This window comes from Electrona antarctica (assembly GCF_951216825.1).
Source record: "Electrona antarctica genome assembly, chromosome: 15".
NCBI lineage: Eukaryota > Metazoa > Chordata > Actinopteri > Myctophiformes > Myctophidae > Electrona > Electrona antarctica.
This window is the reverse complement of record NC_136796.1, coordinates 30,070,718-30,088,217: the sequence shown is the minus strand read 5'-3', so window position 1 is coordinate 30,088,217 and position 17,500 is coordinate 30,070,718. Positions and strand designations below refer to the sequence as shown.

The window sequence follows — 17,500 nt, the reverse complement described above, 5'->3', positions numbered from 1 at the left end:
CCGGCAGTTCCCCCGGACGCACCCTTCAAAACCCTAACATCCTCTGCCATATGGTGCCACTGCAAAAAATACATCACAGTACTGTATGTTGGGGAGGGATTACATAAATAAATAAATAAATAAATAAATAAATAAATAAATAAATAAATAAATAAATAAATAAATAAATAAATAAATAAATAAATAAATAAATAAATAAATAAATAAATAAATAAATAAATAAATAAATAAATAAATGGATGGATATAACACAGAAACCAATATCCCATCAAAGGAGCGGCTGAGGATATTAATATCGACACTGAATGGAAAATGAGCCACTTAGACATACAAATTGCGTCGTCGTATTAGCATAAGAACACCATTAGCATATTATGCGCTGACGGAAAAGCAAGTGTTTTTCTCAGTTTTTTGTTTTTGAGAGGCGGCAGTAAACACTGACACGAGTAGGCCTGCGTGGCAACAGCAAGACGTGTGGAGGCGATAAACATAGTTAACACGGTTATCCACATGAGGCCATGCCAATTAAATGGAACGCTTTTAAACACAACTGGCCTTATTGACAAACACAGAATATAACTTCCGAACAAACTGTTGGGCAAATGGGCAATATAAATAAATCCCACAATGACAACATATATCTCAAATATTACACAATACCGCACAAGATGGAAATATCACAGTCCATACGGTACTCAATAATCTTAATATGCTTTGACATATTAAGACCTTAGAGAAATTGTCACAGGCATATTTGTTTTTGCCACCGTTGAGCCTGAACATGATGAATGGCCTATGAGTCAGATGCCATTCCTTTGATCTCTTCGGTTTAGTATGTGCAACATCAGAGACCCAGATCCAACCATGTCTCATTTGTCATTATCGTTTATTATTTAGAATAGTGTTTCTCAAGTGTTTCCCAGACCGCACACAAAAAACAACAACAAAAACAAACTCACAATATGGTAGTTAAATTGCACAGACAGTACATTGTCTCTGAAACCTCATATCTCCACATTTAAACTGTTTATGACACCCCCCCCCCCCCCCCCCCCTGTGAATTAATGCCCTACTTTGTCATAATACAGTGTGACACAAAAGTAGCAAAAAGTGTTGAACTACATGCTCAACGCGATGCAAAGTGTTGTAACTTGTGAGCTTTTAGACTTGCTGTTTTTGAGGGGTGCTAGCCCCTCCTATGCCCAGACTTGTGTGTCTGTGTACTGTGTACCCCATATAGCGATGATTTGATTGGCTGAGGGCTTAAACAGTGAAGATAAAAAGTGTGGACAGAAAAGTGAGGACGCCAAAAGTGATTGGCCGGAATGTGATGATGTATAATGTGTGGGGCTGCACGATATGGACAAAATGTTATATCTCGGTATTTAGGCCAAATATTGCGATATCGATTACGTGTTGCAACATTGAAAACTAAACATTATTCAGAAAAAGTGTGTGAGTGAGTTGCTAATGCACTGGACCAGGGCTAGCAACAATGGCCTTTTTGCGATACTGATATTGCACGTTCATACCTCGATAATGATATATTGTGCAGCCTTAGTATGATGAATCATGTATGATGATAAGAGCACCACTCACTTCACACGAGTGAAAGTGAAAGTGGTTAATATTATTATATTATTATTATTATTATTATAATTATTATGATTGAAAAGTGGTTAATATTATTATATTATTATTATTAATATTATATTATTATATTATAAGTGTGTGTCAGTGGGCCAATGAAAAGTATGTAAGGGATAATATCTGCCTATAGGTGGTCATTGTCGGGACTTAATTCACCGACAGGGGGTTTAACCACCCTGAAGGTGAATTATATCCCGACAATGACCACCTAGGCAGATATTAACCCGCTTATTACATGGCTACTTAATACATAAATTAATAAATTGCTCCAAAGATATTTCCTTGCTTGTGGATACGATAATGAAAGTATTCCAAGTGTCGCACTGACCGGTGTCTGCCCAGCTGCAGCACTGTCGGAAAACAAGGAAGTGAGTTGATCAAATAGAATCTATTTTCGGGTACAGCATAGTCTATTCCTCGCTCAAATGTTTTCAAAAACATTTTTGAGAGCAATGTTTAGCTGTAAATTACATTGTGTGTGTGTGTGTTTACATGGCTGTCATGATGGAAACAGCAGTAATCAGCGGGGCACAGCAGGTGCTCTGAGGGTTTGATTAGGCATCGGTCTGTTATAGAGCAGAGCTGTCATTATCCAGAAATAACAGACCGCTGAATTCTGCGATTCACCAATCAGAATCAAGCATTCAACCAAGCCATGTAATAACAACAAGTAATGAACAACATTGGATCCATTGGAACACAGGTTCTTTTCACCACGACTCCACCCGACACTATAGCGATACTGTATGTACGCTACAGAGCATGTAGGCATGACTGGACACACGTAACTGTGTGCGTACTGTATAGGAGAAGCACTCATAAGATGATACGATGTGACTATGCCTCATCTGACGCGTGTGTCTGTGATAATGTACTTGTGTAATCACCATATCGTACTTAATGTGAGATCAGAGTGGGCACCATTTCCTTCAAAGGAGCCCTGAATAAAACATGAAAGCATCGCCAACGTCGTCATCTGTACTGTAATCATGTACGTCTGCCTGGCCCTTATTTAAGCGGGTTCGAGGACCGTGCATTTCCCCCCCCCAAAATCTCTCTGTTGGGCAACAACCTTGAAAATTGCAAAGCCATGCTTTGTCGGCGGAAGGTGTTGGTTGGGCAAAATAGTGATCGCATTGGGACATATTGTGAGCTTTGAGACTAAATAATAACTGCATTTAGACTTACTACATTATAGACTGTGTGCGTGTGTGTGTGCATAATAGGGAAAAAAGAAAGAGTGAGACAAAGGAACATTAAGGGCTAAAGATAGCAACTGCGAGGCGTCAGAGTTTGAACCTTGAGGTCACGGGAAGTCTAATAGACATGCCAACACTACACCCAGTGTCACGCTTCTCTCCGCTGCTTTCTGTCCATCTCTCCCTACATTTCTCTCTCCCTCCTTCTCCCTCTGATTATCTGTGTGTCTCGGTTGACTAGCAGTGTGAATTGAAATGACAAAGTGACATTCTCATTCGGTCGGCCACTGTACACCACCATGGCGAGATTATGTTCTGGCTGAACAGATCCCATGTGACAGGTGTGTGCATGCGTGTGAGTGCATGCGTGTGAGTGCATGTGCATGTGCATGTGCATGTGCATGTGCATGTGCATGTGCATGTGCATGTGCATGTGCATGTGCATGTGCATGTGTAGCCACTGAATCATGACCGGGAGCATTCTTTCTTTAAAAAAAAAAAGTTGGAGACAATGTAAAGTAAAAAGGCAAAAATGATGCCATCTGGAACTATGCAGCCTATTGTCAAACCGTCAATGTCAAGTTGACATTTGTAAATTTGAGCGGGAGTCGTGCGTATGAACAACATTTTTGTTCCTTTTTAAGCTCTTTGTGTACATTGTGGAACATCGCATAGGCCTATGTCGTGACAAAAATATAGATGATCAGATGATCACCACACAGAGTATAATGCTGTCACTGATTGGAAAGCGCAGCTACTTTCCAACCTACCCGTCTCATCCAAGCACGGATTGCAATTCCGTACATACCCGTATACACGCCTAGAAAACGCCAAAATCTGTACATATTACACTGAAATCCTCCCCATCAGTGTTGTTTTTGGAGGCACATTTTGATTTTAGTTTTAGTCCTTGAATAGCTTTCATTTAGTTTTAGTCATATTTTAGTCACCTGGAATGTTTTAGTGTTAGTCTAGTTTTAGTCGACTAAATGTCATACGATTTTAGTCGACTAAATCTACAGTTGATACAGATACAGTTTACACTTGCTGAAAATAGCCGATCTACAAGCTCACAACGTGTCGGACTGCGACGCGTTGTGAGCTTGTAGATCGGCTATTTTCAGCATGCAACCAAGTGTGAAATGACTTATACTGGATCTCTTGTCCACTACTCCCTTCCTGACATTTTAGTCTAGTTTTTATTTGTTGACGAAATTGTCAGTATATGCAGTCTCAGTTTTAGTCATCATAGCTTAGTTTTCATTTAGTTTCCGATTAGTTTTCGTCAGTGGAAAATGGTAGTCGACGAAAAAGCACGTATCGGCAATTCCGTTCATACAATACTAGTGAAAGCCGCCGTAGCAATGCCTCCATATGTACGGATTATTTCACCATATTTGGGTGAGATGCAGGGTTTTTCCCGAAAGACAAGGCATCCCTGCTAATGCGTACAATCTGCGATACCTGAACTGTGGGGCAGCAAAATGGTGTTAACCCATTCAGAACGGGAACCCCTTTTGGTGTTTAAGCATTATGTTGTACTTTAGCTATTAAAAAATAGCAGATCTACAAGCTCATAGCGTGGCACCACGAGCTTGTAGATCTGCTATTTTTGTAAAATCGTGAAAATGTGGCGCAAATCTCTGAATATATTATTTCAGAACGAACGTTTTTAACTCAAATCTTTGCTGCCGTGGAGGGGGGGGGGGGGGGGGGGGGGGGTCCCTGGAACAACATATTTTCCGATGGGGGGTCGGCGGCCAAATACAGATAATTCTGGGGGACCTTGACATGAAAAAGGTTGAGCACCACTGACAGAGAAACATAGTTTTTTTCCAGAAAACTGGTGTTAATAAGTGAACTCTTGGCATCGTTCGTGTTCTTTTTTTAAACGTACATGAGCCTGTGATCCCGCCGCCGCCGGCGTCCCCCGGGCACGAGGCGGTGTTGTTGCACATGCGCGTCTCCCTCAGGGCGCCGCTGCACAGCGTCCCGTACGGCGACGACACGCACGAGCGCGTGCGCACCTGCCAGCCCTGCCCGCACGTTAGCGAACACACGCTCCACTGCGACCACTCCTCGGCCGCCGGGTCGCCTATGATGAACGAGATGAGAAGGACAGACACAGAAGAGAAAAAAGGGGCGTAGAGGGAGAGAGAGGATAGATTGGGCGGGGAGGGGGGAGGGGGGGGAGCAGGGGTTGTGTAATTTTAATAAGAGACCAATAATCACTTCGTTATGCCTTTCCACGCCACCTCTCCCCTCACTGCGTGACGAAGATACAGAAATATAGAAATGTGATTTCTGCCAAAAATCAAAAGCCCGGGGCATGGGATCCAGACGAGTCGATACAGAATGTGCGCGGGGCTCCAGACTAACTTCCTTTTGTACATTGATTGCAGTGATTCCCCTAACTTTTTAATGTAGGTGCACCAGCACGTAATTATTACTATGTGCTGGAGCTCCTAAATGAAAAGACCTAAATTATGTATGTCCATTTTTCACTGCACCTTTTGGAGCCGCAATGAGATGAGATACAATTTATTGTCAAATTTTATTGTCATTTCAAGTTTTCAAATGTACATACAAATCTTTTGAAAATGGGATATTTTCAAATAGCTGAAATGTATATAGGGTTGAAGTGGTTAATGTGTGTTTTTTAATCAAATCTCCAAAGTAAGTACGTTTTCAATTACATGTAGTGGAGTAAAAGTAAAAATGTTGGCTCATTCACGGACAAATAATACATTGTATAGCCTGAGTGTTACTTAATTTGTGAGTTCCCATTCATTCACACTGCTAATTGCGTAACCACTTGAACCCCAGTGGCCGTGTTGTGGACATGTCACAATAGGCAAACATTTGTCCAAAAAAAGCCCAAGCTGACACGTTGTGACTGTGAGTTTTGAAGTTCATCTACTTTCGGGCAAAGAGTTCTGATGTAGACGTGGAAAAAAATGACAGGGCCAAGGACAGACCCCTGGGTTACGCCAGTCAAAGGGGTTAAGTTATGGGGTTAAGTGTCTTGCTCAGGGGCACTCCGACATGGGTGGGCTGCGGGGAGGCGAACCGGTGACCTTGTGATGACCAGATGGTCTCTCTACCCACTCGGCTGTTAGGCTCTGGCTCAGAGTCACATACTGTATGATGCGCAATATGTTGGCTCAGGATTAGGCAGTGATGGAAAAAAGTACTCAAATGTTTTACTTAAGTAAAAGTATCAATACTGCAATGTGGAAATACTCTGTTACAAATAAAAGTCTAGAATAAAAAAATATATAAAAGTATTGGCGTCAAAATGTACTTAAAGTATCAAAAGTAAAAGTGCTATTATGCAGAATTTAGTTTTCAAATGTATACAAATATTTTTGAAAATAGCAGATCTACAAGCTCACAATGCGTTGCCTTGTGACACATTGTGACCTTGTAGATCTGCTATTTTCAAATGGATGAAATGTATATAGGGCTGAAGTAGTTAATTTTAGTTAGTTCGTTTTTTGTAGGATAATAATAATCAAAATCTACAAAGTAACAAGTAACTAAAGTTTTCAAGTAAATGTAGTAAAAGTACAATATTTGCCTCTGAGATGTAGTGGAGTACTACCGCACAACTGTACCGCACAACTACACCGCACAACTGCACCGCACAACTGTACCGCACAACTACACCGCACAACTGTACCGCACAACTACACCGCACAACTGTACCGCACAACTACACCGCACAACTGTACCGCAAAACTGCACCGCACAACTGCACCGCACAACTGCACCGCACAACTACACCGCACAACTGTACCGCAAAACTGCACCGCACAACTGCACCGCACAACTGCACCGCACAACTGCACCGCAAAACTGCACCGCACAACTGCACCGCACAACTGCACCGCACAACTACACCGGACAACTGTACCGCAAAACTGCACCGCACAACTGCACCGCACAACTACACCGCACAACTACACCGCACAACTGCACCGCACAACTGCACCGCACAACTACACCGCACAACTACACCGCACAACTGCACCGCACAACTACACCGCACAACTACACCGCACAACTACACCGGACAACTGTACCGCAAAACTGCACCGCACAACTGCACCGCACAACTACACCGGACTACTGTACCGCAAAACTGCACCGCACAACTACACCGCACAACTACACCGCACAACTACACCGCACAACTACACCGCACAACTGCACCGCACAACTACACCGCACAACTGCACCGCACAACTACACCGGACAACTGTACCGCAAAACTGCACCGCACAACTGCACCGCACAACTACACCGCACAACTGTACCGCACAACTGTACCGCACAACTGCACCGCACAACTGTACCGCACAACTACACCGCACAACTGTACCGCACAACTGCACCGCACAACTGCACCGCACAACTACACCGCACAACTACCTTTTTTTGTAGATCCCTGATGTCATCTATATGCCCATATAGGCCTATTGGAATGCCAAGTCAATTTAAGTTCCCTTCTTTGAAATGTAGTGGAGTCAAAATTTGTCTTTGAGATGTAGTGAGGTGAAAATATCCCAAAATACAAATACTCAAGTAAAGTACAGAAACAACATGTTTAAACTAAAGTATGTGTACTCAAAATGTTCTTCGTTACTGTCCACGCCTGTGGCTTGGCCCTTCAACGTGTAACAGAACCAGCAAACATTTTCTTCATGAAAAAACAATCAATAGTTCTCTTCATTTTGAATTAGAGGTATGTTGTTTAGTTGAGATGTCGATGGAGGTACAGTATGCATTTTTTTCCTCTTCGCAGAATGCGGATGGGGAAACTATTTAGAATGCCACACAAACGCACACGCAAACACACACGCTCACAGCCAGACCTGCTAAATGTTAGGCGCTCCGGTGCCACCAAAGAAAATGTTTAGTCACACATGACAGATTTTTGTCTGCACGCTGTCTGGAGCCCTAGTATGAATAGTCAATTACAGACTGCAAGGCAAAAGTAATGCATTTAAGCTGGACATTAAGAAATTCTAAAAGTTTGTAATTATTATCAACAAAATCCATATTCACAAAGCCTCTAGGAGAAGTGCTTTGGTCTGAGAGTACTCAGGCTGTCTCTAAAAGAGGAAATCAAGTATGAAATAAAATTCTAAATAATGTTATTCCAGTGACCTGGACAAGTATAGTCTAAATTCATAAAACACGAATAATGAAAAGGTTTAAAAAAAGATGTTGGTCATGGAAAAAAAGAAGAGACACTCTTGTAGCATTATTATACTACATACCTATACAGTACATTAATAATACTAAACATAAAGCTCTTATTGACCATTAACATACTGTATCATGGTGACAATCTTTCTCTTAGATCATAATTGATGTAGGGAAAACCTTACCCCTTCAGGATGATGATACTCATGCAAGCAAAATGGCCACCCTCAATAGACGTCAAGAGACATAATATTTGGCTCATGTTCAGCAGATAATCAGACAGTTTAAGATGGTATGGTGGATACTGCACTGGATGATAATATGTGTCCTTTCACATTTACTGTATAATTTGACACCTCTTTCTTGCTGCAGGCGTAGTTTCTTTGATCAGCAGCAGCCGTGGCACTAGCATTTTACAATCGAAATGGGAAATGTTACGACAGATTGACTTTAGATGGCCTGTTCAGCCGCCCCATTCTCATACTCTGGGAGCAGCCAATGCTACTGTTGGATATTCATCTTTTGTCCATTTGAGTCACCGTATGCTACTAGCTAAACATAGCCAATCGATTACTGTGATGTACAGGTCCATTGTCCAAATAACTCAATGTAGCATCCTGAGTCAGCCCTAGATCAATCTGGGTACCCATTAAACAAAGGAAAAACAGCGCCATCTTTTCAACGTTAGTCAACAGTCTGTTTCGAGAGACTAGCCCTAGATTGATACTCACGAGGACAACCTTCCAGATATGCCCCTAGATGCCTTTAGTGAGCATTGGCTCACTGCAACAAATGTTCCACACTGACAACAGTGTTTCATCCTGTAGGGATTCCATCTGCCTCCTGGTTTATGGTGGGTTTTCATGCGTAGTATTATAATAATGCATGTGGAACTGACCTACCCTATCTTATATTAGTTCTCCAGATTCTTACGAGCCTTATAAATATGTGGCTGGGTGATTTAAATATGTCTTTAAGTCACTTAACACCCACAAAGCCCTGATATGCATAAACCTTGATAGAATATGCATGAGCAGGGGGATAATATTAATGGATATTAAAGGCCATACCCATAGCCAATAGATTAATGCTTGTGGGGAATTACAGCAGCATGTGTGATCCTCCAGTACGCAAGGTCTTATAAGCCCACAGGACTGTAAACCAGATGCACTGTAAAATATTGAGTGTTAGTTCAACCCATCCTGCAAAGGCTGATTCAACAAATGTCTTCTAACTCTTAACAGTTTTCTGTAAAACCTATGTTGCTAACTTGCTGTCAGACATTTTCATGTCAATGACCCCCATCTCAAAATATGTTGTGCCAGGGAACCCCAGAAGCAACGATTTTAGTTAAAATGTTTGCTTTAAAAATATAATCAAAGATTTGCTAAAACAATTAAATGAAAAAAATAGCATAAGCTCAGAGTCCAGCTATGAGCTTGTATATTATACTATTTTTGAATAACCAAAGTATAAAATAATGGCTAAAGTGGTTCAAATCTAAAATGACACAGATGCTTTCCCGGTTATAATGGGTTAACCACTTAAACCCAATTGTTGACCAGGGTCTGCCAGGTCTCTGTACTTCTCCCCCTATATACCAGTGTCGGCTGGTGGATTTTTCCCCAGGTAGTGCTACACCAACAATAGCATGTACTAGTTATCATTAGTTAATTTTGATAGGCCCTGCCGGCCATAGTCACTTAATTTGTGAAAGACATAACTAAAGAGTAAAAAATAGTACTACACCTTTTTGTACTCATATCATAGGCTAATAATAAAATGCTGCTGTATTATATGATTCATATCCATTCAGTGCAACAACTGACAAAAAGTTACTTTGTTTTATAGGCTATATTGTTTATTTTTACAAAGTGTGTGTAAATCCGTTAAAACTCAGCGAGTTGTGGTGCTTCATGGCTCAATAAGCTTGGTCTATACTTCGACGCAAGATGGTATGGCGTGTCGAAAATCACCGATCAAGAGTTATCGCGGTTTGAAAACAGCATGTTTCACAAGAAAAACACATTACGTTTAAACAACCTTAGACAACATTGTGTAACTACATTTTATGGCAGATTAAACATTGTAGCCTAGTTTAAAAAACAAGAGCGTTGCGCACATCCAGTCCCTCGCTGGTGCTGGACTAAAGGTTTATACAGAGAGAACAGAAGGAAGGGAAGTCTGCACCACAGCTTCTGCTCCACACTGCTTTTATTAATGTATTAATGTCGGTGTTTTAAATTAATAAAAGCACTGTGGAGCAGAAGCTGATATGCGGACTTCCCTTCCTTCTCTCAGATTATACATTGTAGCCAACTCGTAGCCTAAAGGCCTATTCATAGTCTGGATTTTCGGTGGCGAGGTGACCACCGGAGCTGAAATAACGTTGAGCGGTGGTGAGTAAAAACAGAGAGAAGGGCTGGAGCGGTGGCGGTGGTTTGCTCTTCACCGCGGCTCGTGACGTCATGTTGTAGTTTGGTGGTCACCTAACCACCGAAAATCCAGACTATGTATGAGCCTTAAGACCTTGTTGGTTTGATTATTTAAAATCTGAAGAATATATTTTAAGTACAGTAGGCTAATATATGATTTATTCAAGGGAGATCTATAGTGGTGGTGCAGCGCACTAGCGCCCTCTATTGACAGGGGCGGCAGTGGGTCAGGGGTAGAGTGGCCGGTAGAACAACTGGATGGGAACCGCAAGGTTCCTAGTTCGAACCCGGGCTCCCCCAAAGTTACTGTCGAAGTGTCCTTGAGCAAGAAGCTAATTGCTCCCTATGTGCAGGTTGGTGCCTTGCATGGTTTCCCCCGCCATCAGTGTATACATGTGTGTGTGAATGGGTGAATGTAATGTACCTATGTAATGCGTTTTGGATAAAAGCGCTATATAAATGCACCATGTCACTGCCCTCTACAGTCTACACCATATATCTTTGCCGATCTACAGTATAAGCTCACAATGCGTCACACTGTGAGCTTGTGGATTGCTATATTTTGCCAAACCTTTGCCTCCTATTATGACATGTACAGAATAAAAAAAACTAGGGTTCATGTGATTAATGTGTTCTTTCAGAGTTGAACCAACGGTCGCGGCTGTATGGCTCTGTTGAAAAACAGTATCAATAATGTATAAAACTATACTAACACCATACAATAATCGAGCAGAGCATGTTAACTACCCACAGCATACTGTGTGCGTGGCACTATAGGCACATGTTTGATTTCAAAGCCGCACGCACAGGATTGTGCGGCCCAGCGGTGATCTTAAGTTTGTCAGACAGCTGTGGAGGGCACTGCTTTCTCTCCAGCGAGGTACGCCCTTGGAGAAGCACGGGAGCAATATAGTTTAAGCCAACCCCCCTGCGTTCTCGCTCTCTCTGTCTCTGACTCTCTCTCTCTCTCTCTCTCTCTCGTCACCAAAGTGTTTATGAGTGCTGTGTCCTTGGACAGAGGCGTCATCACGCAGCGAAGAAGGAAATCAAATTAATTGCATGTCCGTTAATCGCATTACATCTTCATTAACATGCACTGAGTCAGGGCTTAAGCTCATTGCACAGGCCTGCAGGAGAAGTGTGTGTGTGTGTGTGTGTGTGTGTGTGTGTGTGTGTGTGTGTGTGTGTGTGTGTGTGTGTGTGTGTGTGTGTGTGTGTGTGTGTGTGTGTGTGTGTGTGTGTGTGTGTGTGTGCGCGCGCGCGCGCGTGTGTGTGTGTGTGTGTGTGTGTGTGTGTGTGTGTGTGTGTGTGTGTGTGTGTGTGTGTGTGTGTGTGTTTGTCCGCGCGTGTGTGTGTGTGCAGTGTGTGTGTGTGTAAGGGGGGGAGCTAAAAGAACAGTGGGGATGATGGCAGTGCCAAGGGCTTCCCCCCGGTAGAGACTCTCACACAGTGGCGGCTGATGCTCGTGGAAATGCATGTGACCGTGAGTACGGTGTGCAGGTAAAGGCAACTGTAGCATGCACAGTGGTGCTACTCAAACAGCAATGTGTGTCCCTATGTCTGTCCCTATGTCTGTCCCTGTGTGTCTGTCCAAGCACGGAAAGCTGCAACACAGTAACTCTGTCATTTCTCAACCATTTCGGACACGTGAAGGTTCGCCGGAACTGGGCCAGGCCCCTAAAAATAATAATAATAACAATAAATAATAATCTATCCTATCTATAAATGCACTAAGTCTCTGTACGTGTAATCCATGTAACTCGAGAACCGTTCGCCCCACAGACTTCAAATTCGATATGCGCGTTCCATACCACCGCAGGGGGTGCAGTGCCCGGTGTCGGGTCAGTCGGAGCCACGGTTGTCCAGAACCCCACTTTGAGAATCTCAAACCTACACAGTGGCCGTGGCTCAGCGGTCCAGGCACCTTGGCTGGTAATCCAGTCTGGCAGTGTGCCGCGGGTTCGACTCCCGATCCTGACGGCCTTCACTGCATGTCACCCCCCCATCTCTCTCCCCATTTCCTGTCAGCCTACTGTCTATCCCTCCATACAAATATATAAAATAAAGGCGAAAGCCACAAAAGAACCTACACAGCATGTGCTGTTTTGTGCCATGTGTACATGCGCCCGTTTGTGTCTACATAGACTAGTACAGCACACATGACTGTGCGAGCAAGGTTCTAAAATAGCACCCGTATACGTGGGTGTGAGTGACGCGGCCAACATGTGCTTGTCATGTTCATGTCAAAGCACAGCTCCCCGTAACGCACACGGACACGTGCGCGCGGCACTTCTAATATAGCTAACGCGACATGTCATGCATAATTGACTCCACTTTTACGCTCATCTGATTAATCATGTGAAATTTTGAAATATGCATTAATTACATCATGCATGAACCGGGCCATCATTAGCTAAGGACAACCACGGCAGTTGTCAAAAAATAAAAAGTGGAGAGAGGGGACCCGAAGGGACAAATACCAATTTAATAGATGAGAAGTTAACCAAGACCAGTTCTCTCTTTTTTTAGGACTTTAAAAAGTTCATAAAGCGAAGTCATCAAGTTTTGTGCCCGTGCCCTGGGCCAGAGCTGGCAAGAAATGACTCAAGTCATAATATATCCGCCTGCATTCCATTCTCTTGCATATTGTACCTTAGTGGGGCTTCATGTATCGTGGCGTTTGCAGTCTCTAGTAACGGTGCGGTGCAGGGGGAGAGGAGAGCGGGCTTAGTGTCCCATTAGCCGTATAAGGCTATAGTCTCCCATTGGCTTAGAAGCCAGCCAATCATGAAAGTCTCGCCACTAGACCACGTGACTACTACTAGACTACAAAGTCAGATCTTTGATCAGCTCTGCAAGCTGATCAAAAAAACATGTGGGGGGAAAATACACACACACACACACGCGCACGTGCACGCACGCACGCACGGACGCACGCACGCACACCACACTACTCACCTGTCTGTGCTTGAAACACACCTGGCTGGTCAGCTGACCGAGGTCTCTGAGTCTTCACCTTCACGTCGTCGTCATCGTACGGCTCTGCAGCGTGGGAACACAGAGAGGATGCTTTATTTTATTCATGTGCTGGAGAGTAAGTATACATTTACTCTTTATTCATGTGCTGGAGAGTAACTAAGTATACATTTACTCAAGTATACTGTACTGTGCCGCCATATTCGGTGCAAATGTACTGTATACTCTAAGTTACACTAATGGGAAGCAATAATAATCGGTTCCCAAAGCATGGGAACCAATCTTTGATTTAGTAGATCCAGTTCAGTTGCATGCTACTAGCCCATGGGACTTCTCTGGCAGCCCCCTTTATACGTATAAGATGCGGAAATATACTAATGTGTTACTGTCATATCATCACTGATAGTGAATGTAAACTGGTATTTTCTCACATTAACCCCCGTCAAGCTTCAGAGATCAGGAAGAAAAGACACACAATCACACAACCACACACACACACACACACACACACACACACACACACACACACACACACACACACACACACACACACACACACACACACACACACACACACACACACACACACACACACACACACACACACACACACACACACACACACACACACACACACACACACACACACACACACACAGCCATCAGTAGCAAGCCTCTAATTTGGGCGTTCACAGAAACATGTCATAGCGAGGAGACTGTTCCCTCTCATCCATGTCTCATTTATCCACCAGGACCACCTGCTGCTAATCAAGCACATTGTCGTAGGACAGCACTATAGCCATTGTCAGCCTGGATTAAAGCATATTGTCCATGCATGCGTGCGTGCGTGCGTGCGTGCGTGCGTGCGTGCAAAGGCTCTTTCTAGTTTGCTATCAAACACAGTGCCTTTGAAACCAATTGAAGCAACCTGCGGATCAATAACTGAAACTCAATTTTGACCCATTGCCTCAAAATGAGTGCCACAAGCATGTTATTTTCTCTCCGTCTCTCTCTCTCTCTCTCTCTCTCTCTCTCTCTCTCTCAAACAAGCTTTCCAGCTGGGCATTTTACAGCTCAGTACAGTGCAGAGGAAAACAGTACCTACTGAGCAATTAGCAAACAAACAAGAAAATAATCGTCTAATTAACAAATCATATACCTGGCCTCGTACTGTTATAATTAACAACTGCAAAGTGCCTCTCGTTCTGTGTGCGTGTGCGCCTGCCTGCCTGCCTGCCTGCCTGCCTGCCTGCTTGCCGTGTGTATGCACGTGTTTAATCTCTCTTGAGACCGAGCGGTCAATAGAGCAGGACAGAGGAGTCATCTCGGAGCTGCGCACAAAATGGCAGATGAAAACTCATTTTGTGTCAGTGTGCGTTCTCTTCTCTTTTCTCCCTCGCTCCTTCTTGTTCCCTCCATCCACTGCAATCTCATCATCATCTCTCTCTCTCTCGCACTCTTTGAGGACAATTGTCGCAATATGAGGATTGAAGATTGAGACGGGGAACAGCGGCTTCCAGCCGTATCGGACGCAGAGATCAATATGGATGAAACCCTCCCCAGAGAGTGCGCTGACCTTTAGCAGCCCCGCTGTATTGTTTAATGTTCCTCCGCTGCACTATAATGGACACATCATCACATACTTCATCAAATCCCTCTCTCACCTTCTCTCCTTCCTGCACTTTTTTTTAACCCTAAGTCCCCCGGCTGCATGGGCTCTCTCCTCTAGATGTAAGGCTGATAACAGCGGTTTGAGAAGAGGGCAGAGGTTGGAAGTATATAGGGCTGGGAAATTAACTGGAAATGTATCCAATCTGACTTTTAGAACCAATAACCAACTCATGAATGGTTGATCGATTAATCGAGAAGCAGGTTTTTTTTTATCATTTTTTATTTTGTACATACTGTATCAACTAATTATATTACTCTGATGAAACACTTAAGCCCTGTATTACCACTCAAAAACTACAAGCGCTGTCGGAAGTCACTGAACGGCCCTGCGTACCACCTGTTTCCAATTTGCACATAATGTAGGAAGAAGCAGCAGCACAATGCGTTCATAAAAAAACGAGTGCTGCCAAGCTCTAACACTCGTATCACCTGCACGGAATATCTTGGCAGAAAGTAGCTCATAACATGGTGGATTTTGATGAAACAAATGCTTTGCAGGTTGAAGGAGGATGATGATGCAAGCTTGCCCTACAGCTGCATAGTTGGTGAGTTTAACAATGTGTCTGTCTGTCTGTCTGTCTGTCTGTCTGTCTGTCTGTCTGTCTGTCTGTCTGTCTGTCTGTCTGTCTGTCTGTCTGTCTGTCTGTGGTACGAACAGCTGCAATACCACTGGGTGACCTAAAGTAGCCTAAAAGAGACATTCACACTTAGGAGCACCATAACCATAGCCAGCCAGCAGTGTTATTGAGCAGCCTGCACCGCTCAGTTCACACAGGTGTGATTCTTCTTATTGGTTGGCCCCGTCTATATTTTATATTTTGCGATTTTAACTTCCAGTTGGGCTCTCTCTCCTCTGTCTCCATGATTTTAACCTCTTAAACCCCAGGGGGGTTTAGGGGGAAAATCCGTAACATCGGAGTTGGAACCGGAGACCAATTGGGTCTCCATTGACCCGCTGAGCGCTGTTCAGAGGTGGACAGCCGCTGCCCCCCGCCGGCGGGGGCAATGGGGTTCCAGAGGTCTCTCTCCTCGGTCTCCATGATTTAAACTTTCAGTTGGGCTCTCTCTCCTCTGTCTCCATGCACACATTTCTCTCCTCTGATGTGTGCATCCCTTCCAATCCCCAGTAAGGCTGATAACAGCGATTTGGACGAGGGCAGAGGTTGGAGGCATTGCTGGAACTGGGCATTTTGCTCAAGTGGGAGCATGGCCTCTTCAGATTCGTTCCACTTTCGAGTGGTCCTTACCAAACAATTGGCTGATGGTGTCATCATACAGTAGACTACAGTGGCTGCATGATGACAAGCACTAATAGGAATGTTAACCAATTCACATTGAAATCACAAAATGCAACTAATATCACCACTCTATACAAAAGATCCTCTTTAGCTGATCTACAAGCTCACAATACCTTGCAATCCAACGCTGTAGGCTTGCAAATCTGCCGTTTTAGATACAATTATATCCAGTTAAACCGTGACGATGGCTCATTCACCAATCACAGTTCAATACATTTATTGGTTCAATACAGTTCAATACATTTATCCATGCCAAACAACTCGTTTGGCATGGAGGAGTCGAGTGCAGCTGTCTGTGAGTTTTGGAAATCTCGGTCTGTGCTGTATGGGAGCATTACAGAGTCAGTGTTGCCCATGACAGTGGCGAGGACGGGTGGATATAAAACAGCGACAGTGTGCAAGCACTACTGTGCAACACGTATATGACTTATGCTATTCAATTTCAATTCAATTCAATTCAATTTTATTAAAGTGTCAAATCACAACAAGTTGTCTCAAGACACTTTACAACCAACAAAGATCCACCCAGAGCAAGCAATATTGCGACAATGGTAACGAAAAACTCCCCTTTAGGAAGAAACGTCAGGCAGAACCCGACTCTAGGGTGGGCGGCCATCTGCCTCGACCGTGTCGGGGGAGAGTTGCTAACCAAATTACTTAATTTACAAGAAGTCTACACAATTGGAGATTGTTGAAGGATTGTTATTTTGATCGTTTGCCTGTTATCTCTCCTAATGGTACCACATTAATAGAGAATGGAATTGTGGACAAAATTGTATCCAACAATAACAAAATATGCGGCTTAGTCTCATCAAATGGTGGTCGGTGGCTCAAATGGCGAATAAATAATGGGCCTTGACATGAATAGGGTTGAAAACCACTGAACTAAAGCATTGGGTTTATGGTTAAAGATATGCAGCTTGTGGGATTTCAGCATTATGATTAAAGCACTTGAGCCGCATTATAACATCCCCTCCTGCCAACACTTCAGCAACACAGTAATTAATTAGAAGAACAAATTAATTATACATTGATGAAGAGACTAGGAAGTATCCAAGAC

The 17,500-nt window shown here is 43.5% G+C and overlaps 1 protein-coding gene across 1 annotated transcript in view; it reads right to left on the bottom strand.

The window, feature by feature from the left end:
* adgrb2 (adhesion G protein-coupled receptor B2) overlaps positions 1 to 17,500 on the bottom strand; it is a 538,535-nt gene that overhangs the window by 186,210 nt on the left and 334,825 nt on the right. Inside the window, exons 3-4 of the mRNA XM_079522669.1 lie at positions 13,454 to 13,537; positions 4,747 to 4,944 (exon numbers count right to left, since the gene is read on the bottom strand). Coding sequence (XP_079378795.1) covers positions 4,747 to 4,944; positions 13,454 to 13,537 — 282 coding nt within the window. The remainder of the gene's footprint in view (positions 1 to 4,746; positions 4,945 to 13,453; positions 13,538 to 17,500) is intronic.